Source organism: Dendropsophus ebraccatus, chromosome 3, assembly GCF_027789765.1.
Source record: "Dendropsophus ebraccatus isolate aDenEbr1 chromosome 3, aDenEbr1.pat, whole genome shotgun sequence".
Lineage (NCBI taxonomy): Eukaryota > Metazoa > Chordata > Amphibia > Anura > Hylidae > Dendropsophus > Dendropsophus ebraccatus.
The window spans coordinates 61,702,481-61,722,318 of NC_091456.1; the positions used below are offsets into that span (position 1 = coordinate 61,702,481).

The 19,838-nt window shown below is 43.0% G+C and overlaps 1 protein-coding gene across 1 annotated transcript in view; it reads right to left on the reverse strand.

The window, feature by feature from the left end:
• Window positions 1–19,838, reverse strand: part of PGM5 (phosphoglucomutase 5) — a 111,245-nt gene that overhangs the window by 44,215 nt on the left and 47,192 nt on the right. The window contains exon 7 of the mRNA XM_069961876.1: window positions 4,547–4,662. Coding sequence (XP_069817977.1) covers window positions 4,547–4,662 — 116 coding nt within the window. The remainder of the gene's footprint in view (window positions 1–4,546; window positions 4,663–19,838) is intronic.

The following is a 19,838-nucleotide window of genomic DNA, read 5'->3' on the forward strand; positions in this document are numbered from 1 at the left end:
CCAAACTACAGGAAATGGGCTTTATTGTAAGGGTACTATTACACGAAGCGATTTTTCAACGCTCAACGATTAACGATAAACAAACTCAAACTATTGCGAGCGACCTGAAACTGTTCACCCAATTACATGGAGCAATAATCGTGACTTATGATTCTTCTCGCGGTCTTCTTGTCGTCGTCATAGCATTTGTCGCTACTGCGAACGACGTCTTATTCCATGCATACGATTCGCGAACAATCAATGATAAAAAAAGGTCCAAATTCTATCAAACGACCAACGATTTCTCGTTGGTCGTTTAATCGTTGTCTGCTATTACATTAAACAACTATCGTTCAAATCCGAATGATTTACCGATTTTTGGAACGATAATCATCCTGTGTAATACGGCCCTTAGTCTATGGAGCCCATCTCATGCAGCATGGAGGGAATCACAGTGATCCAGTGAAGAGAGTAGCTCTATATAGTGATGGTAGGGGTCTTAACACCCAGACAGACAAATCAAACATTTTAACATTTTTTCTAGTTTTTTCTCTTTTTTTTAGTTTTTTACATTTAGATCATGCGAGCAATGGTGTCTCTTCAATCTAGAAAATGAGGGAGCATTTATCACAGGCATCCACCAATCAAATGCTATCAAGACATTAATTATACTGTACAGGACATGTCCACTGCAGCCATTTTGTTATTCATCTAACATAAAACATTTGTAACTGTGCAAAAGGTCATATTCAAAAATCTTGGGGGGGTTACTACAAAACTAGGCGCATCCTAGGGAATAACTTCAATATCAGCGGCATCACTGGGGTTTAACTACAATACTAGGAACATTATTGGGGTTAACTACAGTGCTATGGGGAATATTAGGGGGTTAACTACAATACTAGGGGCATCAGGGGGTTGCCTACAATATCAGGGGCATCATTAGGGTTAACTACAATACCAGGGGAAATCTTGAGGGGGGTTACTTCAATACTAGGGGCATCCTTGGGAATAACTTTAATATCAGCGGCATCATTGGGAGTTACCTACAATACTAGGGGCATCATGGGAACAATACTTTGCCTTGCCCCGGGTGCTGACAACCCACACTATGTCACTGCCGCGCACATTATAACACTGAAAGTGGCGGCCATGTAGTATATGGTCCTTGAGTGATTTTAAAATTAATGGCCCTTGACTGGTCTAAGGACTAAAATTATTTTGCCTTAGGGTGCGTTCACACCTACAGGATCTGCAGCAGATCTGCAGCAGATTTGATGCTGTGTTCAGTTATTTAAATGAAATCTGCTGCAGAAAATCTGCTGCAGATCCTGTAGGTGTGAACGCACCATTATACTGTATTTTCTGCTTAATGTGGATGATGGCTTATGTGGATCATTTGTCAGGCTTTTCTGGGAGCTGTACTTTTACAGAATCACAATGCAGTCAGATCTAAGGAAAGAACTTTCAACGCCATTTTAGTGCAGTCATACTGGAAAGTGGCGGATTGTCAGTTCCTAAATTGATGACCTCAATGGAATATGTGCAAGCAACATGGTCAAATAATTTAAAACCCAACCATTTCTGGAATGCAGAGACACAACTGTATGAGATGAGGAGACTGAGAGATGAAATCCCAACTGCTCCCAGGCCTCTCTCTCAGCTCTGAAGTTGGCACCAGGCAGCATAAGTAGTACATCTCGGACATTCTCCATGTGCTTCTACAGAAATGGAAGAGTTCTGAAAACATGAATTCAGCTCCAAGACATGCTGCCAAAAAAACGTTCTGGGAACCTCTGTATAAGATTGTTTCAAGACTGTCTGGCCTTTTATAGCAGAAGAATTGCTTTAATTTACAGACCAGAGCAAAAATGTCATACTATAAAAAAAATTCTATTCCTTGTTTCATCGGCATGCGGTTGAGTCACATTAACATTTAAAGTGCAGATATTTATGTTTATGACTATAAAGTTACTATTTTTTTTTAACTAGTTTATTCTTAACTAGATGGGATGAGGGTTAAAAGCACGAACATAGAAATACCACACTCAAAATGTAAAATGTAAAAGTTACTGTCTCTTTTTCCCTTCATATTCAACACATGGTTTTATTTACAGTGAATGTTTATATTGGCCTTTCCGTCAGCTTTCCACAAAAGGGAAAGATTTGATATCTTTTCATGTAAGAGCTGAGAAGTTATGTTTAATGAGAAGCAAAAAAAGAGCTTGGTTTTAACATTCTACAGCTTAGGCTATGGCCATATTACGGCTGCATACAACCTGTAAATTGTGTACAACCATCAGGCCATGTTCACATTGCGTATCGTACCGGCCGTTCCGTGACCTGGCCGGGTCACGGAGGGGCCGGTCTCGGCAAAGATCATCCCGGCCAGTACTGCAGTACCAGCCAGATAATATTTATGGCCGTAGATTTCTGATGCAGGCGCATCAGCGCATGGCCGGAGCCGCTCGCTCCATAGTGTGCACTGACATAGTTTTCTACGGCCGCTATTTAATGAATAGTGGCCGCAGAAAAGTGACATGTCAGTTGTTTGCGGCGCCGCTTGGGATCCCGGCCGGCGCGTTTAATATGTGTATATGCTCCTGCCGGGATCCCATAGAAGAACATACAGCGTGTCTTTTCGTACAAAGTACGGCCGTTGTTGCGTACTTTTACGCTGTGTGAACATAGCCTAAGGTAGTATTCTTAGATACTATAGGGCTGTACTGTACCAAGGATTTCATAAAACATACAATGGTTTTAAGGGCTGTGGTAACAAAAAAAAAAAATGGTTTTAGGGTGCATTTACACATACAGGATCCGCAGCAGATCTGCAGTAGATTTGATGGTGCAGATTTGATGCTGTGTTCAGTTATTTAGATCAAATCTGCTGAGGATCCGCAGCTGAAAATCCTCTGCAATGCGGTGTATGTGAACCTACCCTTAAGGGCTGTTGTAACAAAAAAACACAGGGAAAAGGCATCAGGACACCAGGGGAGCACGGATAAGTATAATCTTATTATTTTCTATGTGAAAGTAAGGGCTGCATGGACATCACTAACAATTTCTGTGCAGACCTTGCTACAAAATTGTTGAGCCATCTAAAAGGCTCAGTAAGCAAGCACCAATCTAGTAGATCAGTGCTTGCTTACACTGCTTTTTGGGCCATGTAATACAGCCCTAATTGTGGCCTATGGAAAAAACTAGGACAACTTTCTTACAAATAAACAGACTTTTCATATTACACCAATCTGTGTGTCTGTTTTTCTCTCTCCCCAGCTGGCTCTGCCACAAAGGTAAAATTAATGTTAACTATAATGTGATTCTCACAGGTAACTGAGTCAGTCTGCAAGGTTTGAGAGCCTACCTACAGCTCTGCAATAACAGGGGATTCCTGGGACTTGCATAAATGGCAGCAAGAGACAAATTAAAAACAATCTAAACTCGCCTCTAAATCTCCCCCGCAGTTGCTGCACCAGTGATCCCAGTACTTGGCCCCTACCGATCCACCCTTATTTCTGATGACTTGTTGTCGTCTTGGCAGAAACTTTCCAGTTTAGCCAATCACTGGTTGCAATAAGGCACTTCTTGCCAAGAAAAAATGTCATCAAGAAATGTCATTAAATTCCCATACAAGCCTTTTCGGTAATTTTTCTCCAAAGAAGCATAGATCACTTCTCTAGGTTTCATTGTCATGTCATATATTTTGAGGGTGTTACTTTGTGTTGCTCTTTAAAGGACAACTCCGGCGTTTTTAGCTTTTTTAGCTTATTTAACACACATTACAAAATTATTTAATGTTGTAATGTGTGTAAATTAACGGTCTGGCCCGATTCCCCCCTTTTTAACCCCCGACCCCCACCCCCGGAATTTAAATAAAGTATACATACCTGATTACAGCCGACCCCGTCCTCTTCTCCCGGGCGCCATTTTGTGACAACGTTGTCATAGCAGGGGGCGGGCCAGGTCTTTACCCTCCTCAGCATCTTCTGATAAAGTGAATGGGACATAAAAAGGCTGCTGGTGCACTTGCGCACCAGCATCCTTTTCATTAGCTGGACCGCATCACATGGCTTCCAGCTTGTTCAGCCCTGATTGGCTGAGCTTGCTGGAAGCCATGTGATGCACTCCAGCCAATGAAAAGGATGCTGGTGCGCATGCCCACAGGCAGCCTTTTTCTCTTCCAATTACTTCACACGGACCCGGAAGTGAGGGAAATCCGAAGACGCCGGCCGGAGGTGACGGAGTCGCTGGCGGCGGAAGATTCAAGTGCCAATCGTCACCGGAGGGATGGTGAGTATGAACTGTGTGTGTTTCTGTGTTGTTGTTTTTTTTTAAGTCCCGCCAGAGTTGTCCTTTAACTATTGTAATTACTGTGCCCTTCAACACAATATAACTGTTATAACACAGAATGATATTGTGTTAGTAAATATAGTAAATTTAGTTGCTGTATATCTGTCTATATATGTATCATAGTATGTGCCTCTCTTTACAGGAATGTAAAGTACCATCCTACAGTAAGCATAGAATATTAACATCTAGATAATAATAGAATCATATCGATTACCTGTCCCAAAACTTTCTTCTCCACACAATGAACAGCGCCCAGAATCCATTAAGTTTGCAAAATATTTCCAGCCAGTTGGAGTTTCATAAACAGGAACTTTCATTGCTTTAGCAACCCTGAAATGCAAGTGGCAAGTATTAAAAATAAGTATAAAAAGAAAGAGAAGAAAGAGGAGAAAGAGAAGGAAAAGACCTGTAGGTCTCCAGCGCGAGATTCATAGTAACATGATACTATGGCACTGGGTAAGTAGCGCCAAAATCAAGATGGAAGTCATTTAGAAACATGACAGTTGTGCACAGTGCTGCATAGTAGTCATTTTACATAAAACGTTACAGGTACACTTTAAATATAACATTATTTATCCCATAATGTAAAGTCCACTCTACTGCTACCATAGGTACAGAGTGGGGAGCCCAAATTTTGTGTAAGTCTTGTGCCTATGGTACATTAATTCTGCAATTGCCCATCTAAGTGGTTCAAGTAGTAAAGTCAAGCAGTTTAATTCCTCAAACTGTTAGTCCAACTTGCAACTTTACTGCAACCAAATAACAGTTCTATCCACAATGGAATTTTTCATATGAATCAGTATTTCTTACATATCATGATTTCTGTATAAAAAAGTACAATGGTCCCTCAACATACAATAATGCAATTGCCCCACAATGAATGGAGTGCTCAGTAAGCCTGCCCTGCCACAGCTGCCTGCTCTCCATTAATTCTCTATAGAACTGCTGAATACTTTGGTTCTTAAACTCCTTTGGATAAAGGATAACAAACTCAGATAGAAATACCACCTTAAGCTATCTCATCATTTAAAACATATTCTGTACTGTTATACTTTAATTTAATGAAAGAGGTTGCTTGGATTTTATGTTGCTATTACACAGGGTTCCTTTATTGGTTGAGTTAAAAACATAAGATTTCAAAGTTTTTGGCCCTCGCTTGCTTTTAATCGGATTGATTGTTTTTCTTGGAGACTCTCGACAGACTATTTATTATAGGCTTTGGCCTACATGTAGGAATCAGAATTACAAACTATCTCACTAATCTCTTACTTACAAATTTCCAAATGACAACAAATAATCTTGTGTTGTTACTAGACTAGATTAAGGACTTGACTTTGAACAATTCTGAACAGTTGTGCCTTGCAGTACTGACACATCAACCTGTCACACCCCATTCCCGCAAGCAAATTTTAATAACTAGATGTACATGTGGAAATAAAGTGATTTCCTCTCATTTTCAAACTTTCTTCCTATTTGCTGGTCTGTTTCAGTGAGATTAATAGGATGAGATAATTAAATAAGGACATTTATGAGCAATTTACAAAGTTAATGGGTTCATAAAACTATTCATTTACTTCAGGGGTTAGGTTGGGGCTACATGGCTACTTTGGCCCAAAGTCAACCATCTAATTTTGTACCTGTGACAGTGTGCCTGGCTGTGGACTCCTAACCAGAGACAAGGAGTCTGGAGGAGAAGGAAGGGGGCAGGGCAGCATGGAGTCTTATCACCTTCTGCTGGGGAATTTATAGAAGACACTAGGTGTGGAGCAGGGGGCTGTAGGTTATGCAGACCCCCACCCCCAACAGACTGGGCAGAAGAAAAAGAACTTAGAAGAGAGAAGGGAGTTGATTGTGAGATAGTGAAGAAGCCAGGAGCTGCGGCTGTGGCAGATCCTGGGGCCCCAAGAACTCCGAAGATTTATGAGGAGAGAAGAGGAGCTGATGTGAGCACAGCACCCGGTGGGATGAAGAGGAAGAACTCCATGGGGACCTGAGGACTGATAGACTGTGTGGACTCTTGCTAAATCTGTATGGGTGGACTCTATTGGCATTGGATTACCTGCTTCATACAGTTGGATTCAATAAATTCTCCTCCTTTTCTATAAGTTACTCCATCCCCGTGTGTTCTCTGATAATCGCCCCGTCACAAACTGGTTGGCAGCGCTGGGATAAGAGCCCAGGGGATGGAGAACCACCAAGCAACAAGTGGGGCCACAGCCTCAGGATACCACAACTGGACTATGATGACTCTCCAAGGCAAGGCTCGGGAGCTGGGCCTCAGCTACAAGGGACTCTCCAAACAGGAGCTGATTGAAGCCCTGGAGCAGCTGAGCCTTCGAGAAGGAACAGAGGAGATCTCCCTAGAGGTAAATACCCCAAAAGATCGGAGGCTTGTGTGGGTGGAGGAGGAACTGGCCCTGCTTGGGGCAGATGTGACAGCAGATGATAGGAGGGCGGCCATTAGAAGAGCCCATGAAAGGGACATGGTAACTCTGCAGCATGAGCAATCCACAGGCACAACATTCTCTAGGAGGGAATCCCCACGAGTGTCCCGCAAAGACTTTAAGCCATTCCGCGAGGAGGACATTGAGGGATTCTTCCAGGACTTTGAACACCAATGTAAATTAATGGAAGTCCCAGACGCAGAGTGGGTCCGTCATCTTGTGGGGCTTCTGGAAGGGGGAGCTGCAGCGGCGTACCGAGCCATGGACCCTCAATATAACCGACACTATGAAACGATTAAACAAACCATATTCGAGCATTATGCAGTAACCCCCGAGAACTACAGGGTACAGTTCCGTTCCTTGTCCTGCAATGGGGAGAGTTCCCTCAAAATGTATGCTCATAAAATTACCCAAGCATGCCGGCGGTGGCTGGAGGGAGAGGGGGCCTACACTGTGGACACAATACTGCAAGCTATCCTAAAGGAACCATTCTTTGCCAAATGCCCTGCCGAGATCCGAGAATGGGTGCGAGAAAGGAACCCAGCAACTCTAACAGAAGCAGCGGCTTTGGCTGACGAGGTTCTTAGCATAAAGCCCCAGTGGAAGAGGCTATTGGGAGGGGGTCAGCAGGGCTCCCCTCAACCACACGTATGCTATCCAAAAGTCTCCACTGCTGGACTCCAAAACCAAACCTCGCTTCACTTACCCACAGGTGGGTACCGTTCTCCAGCCAACCTGAACTTTCCCCAAATGCGTCACGGAGGAAAAGAATTTGAACGCAAGTGTTATGAGTGTGGGCAGCCGGGGCATCTACAATCAAGCTGCCCAACTCTTCGTAGAGGGGGTCGCTCTACACCAACTCAAACGATAAACTATCTAAAAGCCCCTTCAATGGAGGAAGGGCTCTCACCCGCACAACTTGACTGTCCCAATGAACCAGACTGGACTGTCCCATCCATTGGGGTCTATGGAGTCCGGCCCACAGCCATACACTACTCCCATCCACAGAATTATTAATCTGCCTGTGTACTCAACAAGCGACCTGTGGAGGTCACTTGGTCGTACACATTTTAAGGAGGGGGAGAGGTTGTGACAGTGTGCCTGGCTGTGGACTCCTAACCAGAGACAAGGAGTCTGGAGGAGAAGGAAGGGGGCAGGGCAGCATGGAGTCTTATCACCTTCTGCTGGGGAATTTATAGAAGACACTAGGTGTGGAGCAGGGGGCTGTAGGTTATGCAGACCCCCACCCCCAACAGACTGGGCAGAAGAAAAAGAACTTAGAAGAGAGAAGGGAGTTGATTGTGAGATAGTGAAGAAGCCAGGAGCTGCGGCTGTGGCAGATCCTGGGGCCCCAAGAACTCCGAAGATTTATGAGGAGAGAAGAGGAGCTGATGTGAGCACAGCACCCGGTGGGATGAAGAGGAAGAACTCCATGGGGACCTGAGGACTGATAGACTGTGTGGACTCTTGCTAAATCCGTATGGGTGGACTCTATTGGCATTGGATTACCTGCTTCATACAGTTGGATTCAATAAATTCTCCTCCTTTTCTATAAGTTACTCCATCCCCGTGTGTTCTCTGATAATCGCCCCGTCACAGTACCATTGTGTGCAACTTTCTGTTGCTACTTGGATGTTAACAAACTAGCCAAATAGCAAAGAAGTTGCAAGTAAATCACGGTCACACGTAACTTGCATTGAGGTCAATGGTAAAAAAGTAATGTGCAACTTGCAACCCAAGACCAAAAGGTTGATTTCTAGTTACTAAAGTGTAATAGTCCCACTGGACCACCGGATCACCAAAGAGTGGGCCATTTAAATGCCGCTGTAAGTGTTGATAGCAGCCAGGGTTGGCCAGTATAGAGGGAGCTTGTGTTGTGACCTCTCTCTCTTTAACCTAACCAGCACACTTACCGCTAACCAATTTTCTGACTTGGCTGGCAATTTAAATATTAAATTATATGGTTTAAAAAAAATCTTATTCTTATTTGAAAATAAGTGTTAATGAAATTCTACACATAAGGATCCATTCGAATGTATTCCACTGTGTTCCATCATTTAGTTACATTGATATCTGCAGCACCAAATTGGTGCCATCAAATCTGCTGCAGATTGTACTAGGTGAATGGACCTTAATGGTAGTCCGAAATTTTCTATGAATGTTTTTAAACGTTACAAATACATTTTTGGGTGGATCAATGCAGAAAAACCTACAAAGGACACTAGAGCAAACCTGTATATATGAAACAGGTTCATAATTATATACAAAGCACATTCAAAGTGTTCAATTTCCTGACTTGAGACTTAGCTGCAGATGGTAGACATCTAAGAAACAAGCAATATCAGAAAAAATTTCGGGAAGAGAATTCAGGAAAAAAATTGCCTCTTTAACACGTTTATCAACATATTTATCAGGACACAAATTCCCTTCTGTCTAATGTACTTATTATTCTGCCAAAACACTACAACTGAGATGTGCTTTAATGGTTCTCTTGTTTCTTTGGCTTTGGATCCAGCGGCTCACAAGACTTTATGATAACTGTCCCTTATATGGTGAAGGGTATTAGTAGCACAAAGTCATTATTGATTTATGAAGTGGAGAGAAGAGGAATTTACAGCTTACATAGAAAATATCCAGGCCAGGCAGAGCATCTAGATGTGTTACTTGGTGGTGACAGTTGTAATGGACAGCAGAAAGAAAGATCAATGCATGTCCTGTACAGCCACCAGTAGCCCAGTGGGAAGCGGTATAGTGGAGCTTTCTCCATTTTATTGTAATGGCACAAACGAATGTGCAGGTATTGGATGTCATGCAAAATAGAGGCAGATAGACACAGATGTAGAAACTGCAGCAATTAAAAAAATCACTTGGGTTATTTTCCCACTACGCTCTGAGGAGCGCTAACAATGACCGTTGTTGTAAAACAATGTCTGGAATTTATGTTCACTATCATTAATTCCGGCTATTGTTTTACAATGGCCGTTGTTAGTGCTTTGCTACTGCGCCAGAGGGAAACTGAGCCGGACTGCCGGATATATGTAAAGGGGGCCTTAACAAGGGAGTCTACAAATAAATGAGAAAAATAAAGACATGAAGAAATAGAGAGAAAGAAGTACAGAACATTTTCTATATTGTTTTATAATTCATGTCTTATTTGCTTTTCTCAAAAGTGTGGATATGTGTCTGACATTGAAAGGGTTTAATCATGTTTTACATAGAACTAAGACTATCATTTTATTACTTTCATGAATCCTATTATCCTATTTGCCTTGGCAGCAGCTTCCTGTCGCTGGTTGCTACAACTCTTTAAAGGAGACCTGTCACCCCCCGTGCCGGGGTGACAAGCTCCCGACCCCCCGTTAGAGCCCCCTATACTCACTTGATCCCGCTGGGTCCCACTTCCTGAGCCGGTCGGGTCACGGAGATATCAGCGCGCGAAGCACGCACTGACAGGAGAGTCACTGACATAGAGAATGACGGAGCATCGGACTCCCCACTCATTCTCTATGGGCGCCTGACACTGCTGTCAGCACGCGCGCCGGGCTTCGGGCGCTGATATCTCCGTGACCCGGCGGGATCACGTTAGTATAGGGGGTTCTAACGGGGGGTCGGGAGCTTGTCACCCCGGCACGGGGGGTGACAGGTCTCCTTTAAAGAGTTGTAGCAACCAGTGCCAGGCAGCTGCTGCCAAGGCAAATAGTCCTTTATCCCCCTTATTATGTAAATGAGACATTCAGATCTTTAGTGTGTAACCTCACATTTATCCACATGATTTGACAATTTAATTTGACAATTTCCTGAACAACTTTCAAGTTAAGGCTTTGTGCACACTTCGTAAGAGACCGGTAGTTCCATGACCCGGCCGGGTCACGGAACGGCCGGTCTCTGAAAAGATCATCCCGGCTGCAGGGTCCATAGTGTACAGTGGAGAGCTGTAATGCGGGCGCGTACAGATGTGCCTGCATCAGAGCTCTCCACTGCACACTATGGAGCGAGCGGCCGGAGCTGCTGGTGACAGGTCCTCTTTTAGTCCTCTTTTAGTCCAGCCCATTATCAGCCCATTATCCTTTTATTGTTATTTTTGCTACCTCAATTTTTAAACACCTGTAAACAATGTGCATTTAAGGAGCGCCAAATATGAGGTACATTTTGGCTATACTTTGCAACTCATTTATAATTTTTCACATTTCAGGTCAAATATTTCATAATTTACTGTCCACTTATGTAATGGAAAACCAAATCTCTAGAGAGACTTCGATTCCAACACAGAAGGACCTTTAAGTTAGAAAATCACTTCTCGTTTTAGTTGAGACTTATACAGTATCCAAATAATTTCACTGATAGATTTGCCTGCATTGAGTAATGTCTTTATTCTCTGAGTTACTGTTATTTGGTTTCATGACAAATCTGAGCAGGTATAAAGATTAGAGATGAGCCAGTACTAAAATGTTGGGGTGCTCAATACTCGAGACGAATATTGCTCGGGTGCTCGTTTCGAGTAACAAACCCCATTGAAGTCAATAGGAAACTCTAGCATTTTTGCAGGGGACCCAAGCTCGCCCCAGGGAAGGTTGCGCGAAAACCTGTCAACCTCAGAAAATAATGGAAACACCATGAAAATAGACATCAAACAGCAGGGGCAGCATGCATGGATGTCTTTGAGGCTGCCTAATCACACCATTACACCAAATTCTGGGCAACAGCCTGGTGGTCAACCTCAAGACAATAGTGCTGACCCAGACCAAGATGGGCAAGGCACATGCGACCCAGGTCTAAGGCCTGAAGGTCACTTTGAAGGTCAAAGGCCTTGGAGAGTGTTCCCCTGCCAGTGCTTGACAAGCTGACTGCTCCCCTCCTCCCCCCTTAATAACTGACTTGTCTTTTTAAGTTACTAGACTGACCAGGGCTGGGGCATGACACCCCCTGACAACTTTAGCAGTTGTGGTAATTTTCCCAGCATCATGTCCCTCACCACTTCTCCCCACCGCTTATGTTCTAGCGACTGAATTTAAAATGATTATTTTTATTTATTTATTTTTGAAATTTGAATTATAATTTGATTTTGAGTTTGAATAAAAATTTGTTTGAATTTGAATTAGTTTAAATTTTGAGTTTGAAGTTTGATTTTTTTTTTTATTTATTCAAGTTTGTATCCAGCATTAACATAGTATGAAATGGACAATAAAATCATCCAATAAATATAGCCGGATTATGGCTAGATTTAGCCTCACACCCTCATGCAGTTGTGCATGAGAGGCAAATCTTTGGAGGTAGGGACGAAGAAATAACAATATAGTCTTCTTAAGAGGCCCCGGAATTTGAACAAATACACTTTTAATCCTTTAAAGCAGGGGTCCCCAAACTATGGCCCGCGGGCCGCATGCGGCCCCCCAAGGCTATTTATCCGGCCCTCGCCACACTTCCACACCGCTGCCTATCCCTGCCCTTGCCCCGCATCCACGCCGCCGTCATCCGCGGGCGGGCCAGGCCCCTCGCACTCTTGGAATCCCTCCGGTCAGTCGCCGGAGGTATCCCCAGCAGGTGCAGCGACGTCATCACTGATGACGTTGCTGCACCTGCTGGGGGTTCCCTCCTGCAACTGACCGGCTGAAGATGAGAGAAAAGGCTATGAGAGATGAAGACAGTATTAGGTGAGTATAATTATTATTATTATTTTTTTTTAAGCAATGCAGTGGGACATTATAAGTATATGGGGGACATTGCAGGGGCACAATATAACTATATGGGAGACATTGCAGGGAGAAAATATACAGTGGGGAAAAACGTATTTAGTCAGTCACCAATAGTGCAAGTTCTCCCACTTAAAAATATGAGAGGCATCTGTAATTTACATCATAGGTAGACCTCAACTATGAGAGACAAAATGAGAAAACAAATCCCGAAAATCACATTGTCTGATTTTGTAAAAATTTATTTTCAAATTATGGTGGAAAATAAGTATTTGATCACCTACAAACAATCATGATTTCTGGCTCTCACAGACCTGTAACTTCTTCTTTAAGAGTCTCCTCTTTCCTCCACTCATTACCAGTAGTAATGGCACCTGTTTAAACTTGTTATCAGTATAAAAAGACACCTGTGCACACCCTCAAACAGTCAGACTCCAAACTCCACTATGGTGAAGACCAAAGAGCTGTCAAAGGACACCAGAAACAAAATTGTAGCCCTGCACCAGGCTGGGAAGACTGAATCTGCAATAGGCAACCAGCTTGGAGTGAAGAAATCAACTGTGGGAGCAATAATTAGAAAATGTAAGACATACAAGACCACTGATAATCTCCCTCGATCTGGGGCTCCACGCAAAATCTCACCCTGTGGGGTCAAAATGATCACAAGAACGGTGAGCAAAAATCCCAGAACCATGCGGGGGGACCTAGTGAATGAACTGCAGAGAGCTGGGACCAATGTAACAAAGCCTACCATCAGTAACACACTACGCTGCCAGGGACTCAGATCCTGCAGTGCCAGACGTGTCCCACTGCTTAAGCCAGTACATGTCCGGGCCATCTAAAGTTTGCTAGAGAGCATTTGGATGATCCAGAAGAGTATTGGGAGAATGTCATATGGTCTGATGAAACCAAAGTGGAACTATTTGGTAGAAACACATTTTGTCGTGTTTGGAGGAAAAAGAATACTGAGTTGCATCCATCAAACACCATACCTACTGTAAAGCATGGGGGTGTGTAACCGGATGGGTTTATTTCAGATTGTTAAAGTGTCTTATTCATGTGATAGGAAGGAATGTAGTGTTTTCATGTCTTATTTGTATCTATCTATCTATCTATCTATCTATCCATCTATCTATCCATCTATCCATCTATCTATCTTAGCTGGCTGTGTAAGTGGGATTGGTTTGTATTTAGCTATGTGCATGGGAATAGGTAGATGTATTGTTATGTCAACTGTTCGGCCATAAACCTCCCCAGTAGTGTCAACATTGGAGGACACAGTTGTTGTTATTGTCCAAATGCATGTAGCTGTAATTGTACAACCACATTTTGCTTGGTAAGCATGTACAAGGCCTGGGAAACTTCCATTCATGGTCATCAGTGGTCTACATAGACATTTCTGGAAGCACATCACCCCCCACCCAAACTTACTATAAAGATCGGGGGTATGTAGCTTCTAGTCAGCCTCAGCTGGGACCATGGATGGAAGGTGCCCAGCACCCTGTCATCGAGCAAAATGGGTGTATATTAGTCCATAATATACAATGGGGCTCCCCATTTCATTGTGGAAGGAACATCTATGCATCTGTACCATCTGTAACTGCAGCTAAGTATTGTTTTCTGTAATAAATCTCTTATTTTTCTATAAATCTGTGTGGTTATAGCCTTCTCAGACTATTATCAAAAGCAACCGGTTACAGGGTGGAAACATCATGCTTTGGGGCTGTTTCTCTGCAAAGGGGCCAGGACGACTGATCCAGGTACATGAAAGAATGAATGGGGCCATGTATCGTGAGATTTTGAGTGCAAACCTCCTTCCATCAGCAAGGGCATTGAAGATGAAACGTGGCTGGGTCTTTCAACATGACAATGATCCAAAGCACACTATCAGGGCAATAAAGGAGTGGCTTCGTAAGAAGCATTTTAAGGTCCTGAGTGACCTAGCCAGTCTCCAGATTTCAACCCTATAGAAAACCTTCACTGCTCTAGAGGAGATCTGCATGGAGGAATGGGCCAAGATACCAACAACAGTGTGTGCCAACCTTGTGAAAACTTACAGAAAACGTTTGACCTCTGTCATTGGCAACAAAGGATATATAACAAAGTATTGAGATGAAATATTGTTACTGACCAAATACTTATTTTCCACCATAATTTGCAAATAAATTCTTACAAAATCAGACAATGTGATTTTCTGGATTTGTTTTTTCATTTTGTCTCCCATAGTTGAGGTCTACATATGGTGGCAATTAGAGGCCTCTCTCATCTTTTTAAGTGGTGGAACTTGCACTATTGGTGACTGACTTAATACTTTTTTTTCCCACTGTAACTATATGGGGACATTGCAGGGGGACAATATAACTATATGGGGGACATTGCAGGGGGACAATATAACTATATGGGGACATTGCAGGGGGACAATATAACTATATGGGGACATTGCAGGGGAACACTATAACTATATGGGGACATTGCAGGGGAACAATATAACTATATGGGGACATTGCAGGGGGACAATATAACTATATGGGGGACATTGCAGGGGGACAATATTGGGGCATTGCAGGGGGACAATATAACTATATGGGGGACATTGCAGGGGACAATATAACTATATGGGGGACATTGCAGGGGAACATTATTATTATATGGGGGACATTGCAGGGCGACATTAATACTATATAGAGAGCACAACAGGAAGCATTATTACTATATGAGGGACAATGCAGGGACACATTATTAGTATATGCAGGACAATGCAGGGGACATTATTACTATATGGGGGCACAGCAGGGGATACTACATACAGAGGGTAACCCACATACCTGCTTCAGTGCTGCTTGAGGGGGTGAAGGTGAAGTGGGGGGAGTTGAAAGTGGGGTAAGGGGGCTGGTTGAGGGTGTGAAGGGGGAGTTAGGGGGGGTTGGTTGACGGTGTGATGGCTGAGTAAGGGGGGCTGGTTGAGGGGATGAAGGGGGAGTGAGGGGAGGCTGGTTGAGGAGGGAGTGAGGGGTTGAGTGGGGGCTGGGTGAGGGGTGGAAGGAAAGAGGGATGCTTTTACTTTGGGAGGGGTTGTGGCATTTTGCACTGGGATTTGATTATAGTTTGTTTTTTTTATAGTCCGGCCCTCCGATGGTCTTAGGGACAGTGAACTGGCCCCCTGTGTGAAAAGTTTGGGGACCCCTGCTTTAAAGAGTATCTAAGAGAAGGCAAATTTATATTGAATTTGATGGAAAAACGACCCACTACCACCGCCTCTACCAACCTTATTAATCCTGCCTGCTAAACAGTGACTTTTTCCACCATTTTCACTGTCTGTTCCTTTTAGCTCAGGCGTGTATTTTGGAGATACAATAGATGACCTGACAGCCCTGCAAAATAGTACTTGCATTGAGGTCGATTTGATTTGAAATTTAAAATCGAAGATTAAAAAAAACAGCAGATAAAGTGGCCTTTACCAGCTGCTGACTTCTGCCTTTGAAACAGCTACAAAATGAAAGGAAGGTAGGGGGCACCCACAGCAAGTTTATATCCACAAATTATATGGTTCGAAATGGACAACACAAGGGTCCTAAATTAGGATCCACCATTTTCACTTTCTGTTCCTTTTAGCTGTGGCGTGTATCTTGGAGATACAATAGATGACCTGACAGCCCTGCAAAATAACACTTGAATTGAAGTCGATTTGATTTGAAATTTGAAATCGAAGATTAAAAAAACAGCCGATAAAGTGGCGTTCTCTAAAAAAAATAAAAATTTTAAGGGCTGTGGTGTTCTTTGTCTAGTATCCTTGCCTACAGGAACGCTAATTCCCTTTCTAACACTGTTTCTGGCAGCAGTTGATCCCCACAGTCTGCAGCTAAGATTGAGGTAACTGCACTGCAAGTCCCAGCCAGCAGTCTGGAGTACTCCCAAAAAATATAAGTTTTAAGCCCTTACAAGGGCTGTTGGGTTCTTTGTATAGTATCCCTGCCTACAGGAACGCTAATTCCCTCCCTAACGCTTTCCCTGACAATCAGCAGCTCTGTCCCTAATCTCTTCCAGCATACGTCTTAAGCGAGCCCCGCCGGCCAAGATTTTTATATGGCAGGGTCATCTGATCTGGCCAACCAACCACTGCTATCAACATGTATGGGTCCCACGTCATCGCACGCTGTACTAAAGAGTCTCCTGCATGTTTATTGGCTGAGAAATTGCGCCCAAACTTGCTGGAAAAGGATTATGCCATTTTCTTGAGCATCGCGAGATGCTGGTCCGAGCAACGAGCACCTTTGAGTACCTTAATACTCAAACGAGTACCAAGCTCGGACGAGCATGCTCACTCATAACTAATAAAGATTTAGATAGATAGATAGATAGATTTAAAAAAAAAAAAATTCCTTAGTAATGGTGCAGAAGAAGCAAAAATTGCACCAGAAAGAAGGATTGCCACAGAAAGAATCCCAAAATGTTCTTTGGGATTCTTAAAACTTAAAACTGTAAATGTGTTGGTCCCCTCAAAAAAATCTGTGTGTAATGGTGGAGATTACATGACTAGGGATGGGGCAAATTCTCCCATTAATCTCACTTGCCTTACACAACAAAAAATGAGGTGGCGCTTTAAAAACACCCCAGAGTTTTGCAGGAATTAAGTACTGTGTTAGACAGACCCTTATTCCTATTATTTATAGATTCTATAATGACAGGGATTGTTCCAAAGACTGGTGCATTGCTAATGTGGCACCAATATTCAAGAAGGGGTCAAAAAGTGATCCTGGAAACTACAGACCTGTAAGTCTGCCATAGGTAAAGTATTTGAGGGTTTTGTAAGAGATCTGGTATCTTAATGAAAGTAATAACACAGCACCATCAAGGGTTTATGAGGGATCACTCCTGCCAGAATAAGAAGCTAGAGGCTTGGGCAGATAAATTGTAAATGAAGTTTACTGTGGTTATGCACTTTGGCCATAGAAATAACAAGTACAGTTACGTGCTAAATAATAGAATGCTGGGTACAACTTTAGTGATCAGTGCCAAGCAGTGGCTGCCAATGTTAATAAATTCATGGGATGCATCAAAAGAGGCATAGATGTTAAAGACGCCTCTTTATAAATCACTGGTTAGACCACACATGAAATACTGTGTACAATTTTGGGCACCAGTATATAAGAAGTACACGGCTGAACTGAAGTGGGCGCAGAGGAGGGCGACCAAGGTTGTTAAGGGAATGGGTGGGTTACAGTACCAGGACAGATTATCAAGTTTGGGGCTGTTTATGTCTAAATGATGTCTTAAGGGCCTATTACACCAAGCAATTATCCAAGGCCCTACTCAGTCAATTATCTGCCGCTGCGGACGATAATCACTTAGTGTAATAGCTAGTGTTAAAAGGCAATGATCAGCCGACATGCATGATGTTGACTGATCCCTTTCTTGTAACATGCTAAAAAAATTACAACAATAAAGGTGGTCTGCAGGCCATCGCTTTGTGTAATAGGATCTCCAATGTGCCCCTCCCGCAGCTCTCCCCCCACTCTTACCCTCTCGCTGTTGGCCCATGTAATAGGTGGGCAACGAGGAGCAAGTGATTGCTGATAGGATAGGTTGGCGCTTGCTTGTGATCTTTTTACACCTAGGTCTGTAACCATGAACAGGGGGCATCCTCTACGTCTAGAGGAAAGAAGGTTTCCCCAACAGCACAGTCGCAGATTCTTTACTGTAAGAGCAGTGAGACTGGAACTCACTGCCACATGATGTTGTCATGGCTGATTCATTGAATTAGTTCAAGGGAGACCTGGATGCTTTTCTTGAAAAATATAATATTACAAGTTATGGACATTAGATTTCATGTGATAGGACGTTGATCCAGGGATTTATTCTGATTGCCAATGGATCCGGGAATGAATTTTTGTTCCCTGTGATGGGGCAATTTAAATCTCACTCTGGATCAACACAGTAGGGTTTCTGTTGGTTGAACTTGATGAACTCTTGTCTTTTTTTCAATCTTATTAACAATATTACTGTGTTATGAGTGATCTGTGCTGGTGCTGTGTTTGAGCAGCTTCTAACAGAACAAGTTCAAACACCGTTTTGTACTCTTGGTGTTGCGAGTCAATAAATGGAGTTGCCTACTCCTGAATACCAAGCAATACCAATAAATGCACTGACACTATGCGCTATGCTATGCGTTTTCAATATTCCCCTAGATTTTAGTAAATTTTCAAAAAGCAGTACAAATAAATACAATCTTTTGTGCTAAAAAGTCTTAACACCCATGAGTGCGAACACATTAAATGTCCTGTGCAGCAGAGACTTCCATTCTGGACGGGAGGCCGGTGTCTGATGTAGTCATGCAACATTTTTAAGGCCAAACCCTCCCTTGTCAAGAGTAGCAGCTTGAGCAGCAAATAAACTACTAATGCTGCCTAATAACAGTATCAAGTAACCTTGCTGAACCTTTGTGCTCCAGTTGTGTGGCTCACTATGGAGCAGCAGAAATCCTGCTAGCATTGGTGGCTGACTATCGGCTGCCCCTTTCATTTCACAGGAAGAAGATGACCCCTGTGTAATATAAGTGCAAATGCAGCTGACTTCTGATGGGCTAAACATGTTTCTCAAGATTAGAAACTAACTGCAAGACAGTAACAGTGAAAATCCCCATTTCTGAAATGTGTAAAGATCTGTAACTTCAGAAGAGCATGTCAAGTGTGTTATTACATCAGCAGCGCCACTGCTAACAGAACTCCACACAGTCACTCATCTTCACTCAAGTTGGACGACTACTGTTTTCTTTTGAATTCAGTTAAGGCAATGCAGTATATTGAGAGAATGGGAATGTCAGTACAGTGCAAGTCCCATCCGAGCCGGTGTCCTCTGCTTACATTAGTCCTGTGGGTGTTGAATCATGTTGAAGCAGATGTTTCCTGTCAGCAGTTTGGTTATCTTTAACATGTGCACAAGAATTTCATTAGATGACCTATGAAAATTCTTAGCCAAATAGCCTGATAGTACAGAAGTCTCCTGCCTTGGTTTAGGGATATCTAGCTTACATGTAAACACATACATGAAAAAAAACCAATGTTCAGTGATTTACTGATCCTTATTAAAAACGAGTATGACACCAACAAGTTTCAGTTAACCAAGACTAATGGTGCGTTTACACAGGCAGATTTATCTGACAGATTTTTATAGCCAAAGCCGGGAACAGACCATAAACAGGGAACGGGTCATAAAGGAAAGACTGGGATTTCTCCTCTTTTCAAATCCATTCCTGGCTTTGGTTTCCAAAATCTGTCAGATAAATCTGTCTGTGTAAACGCACCATAAGGGTGGTATTACACGGAACGATAATCGGCCGAATTGGCCCGATTCGGCCGATTATCGCTCCGTGTAA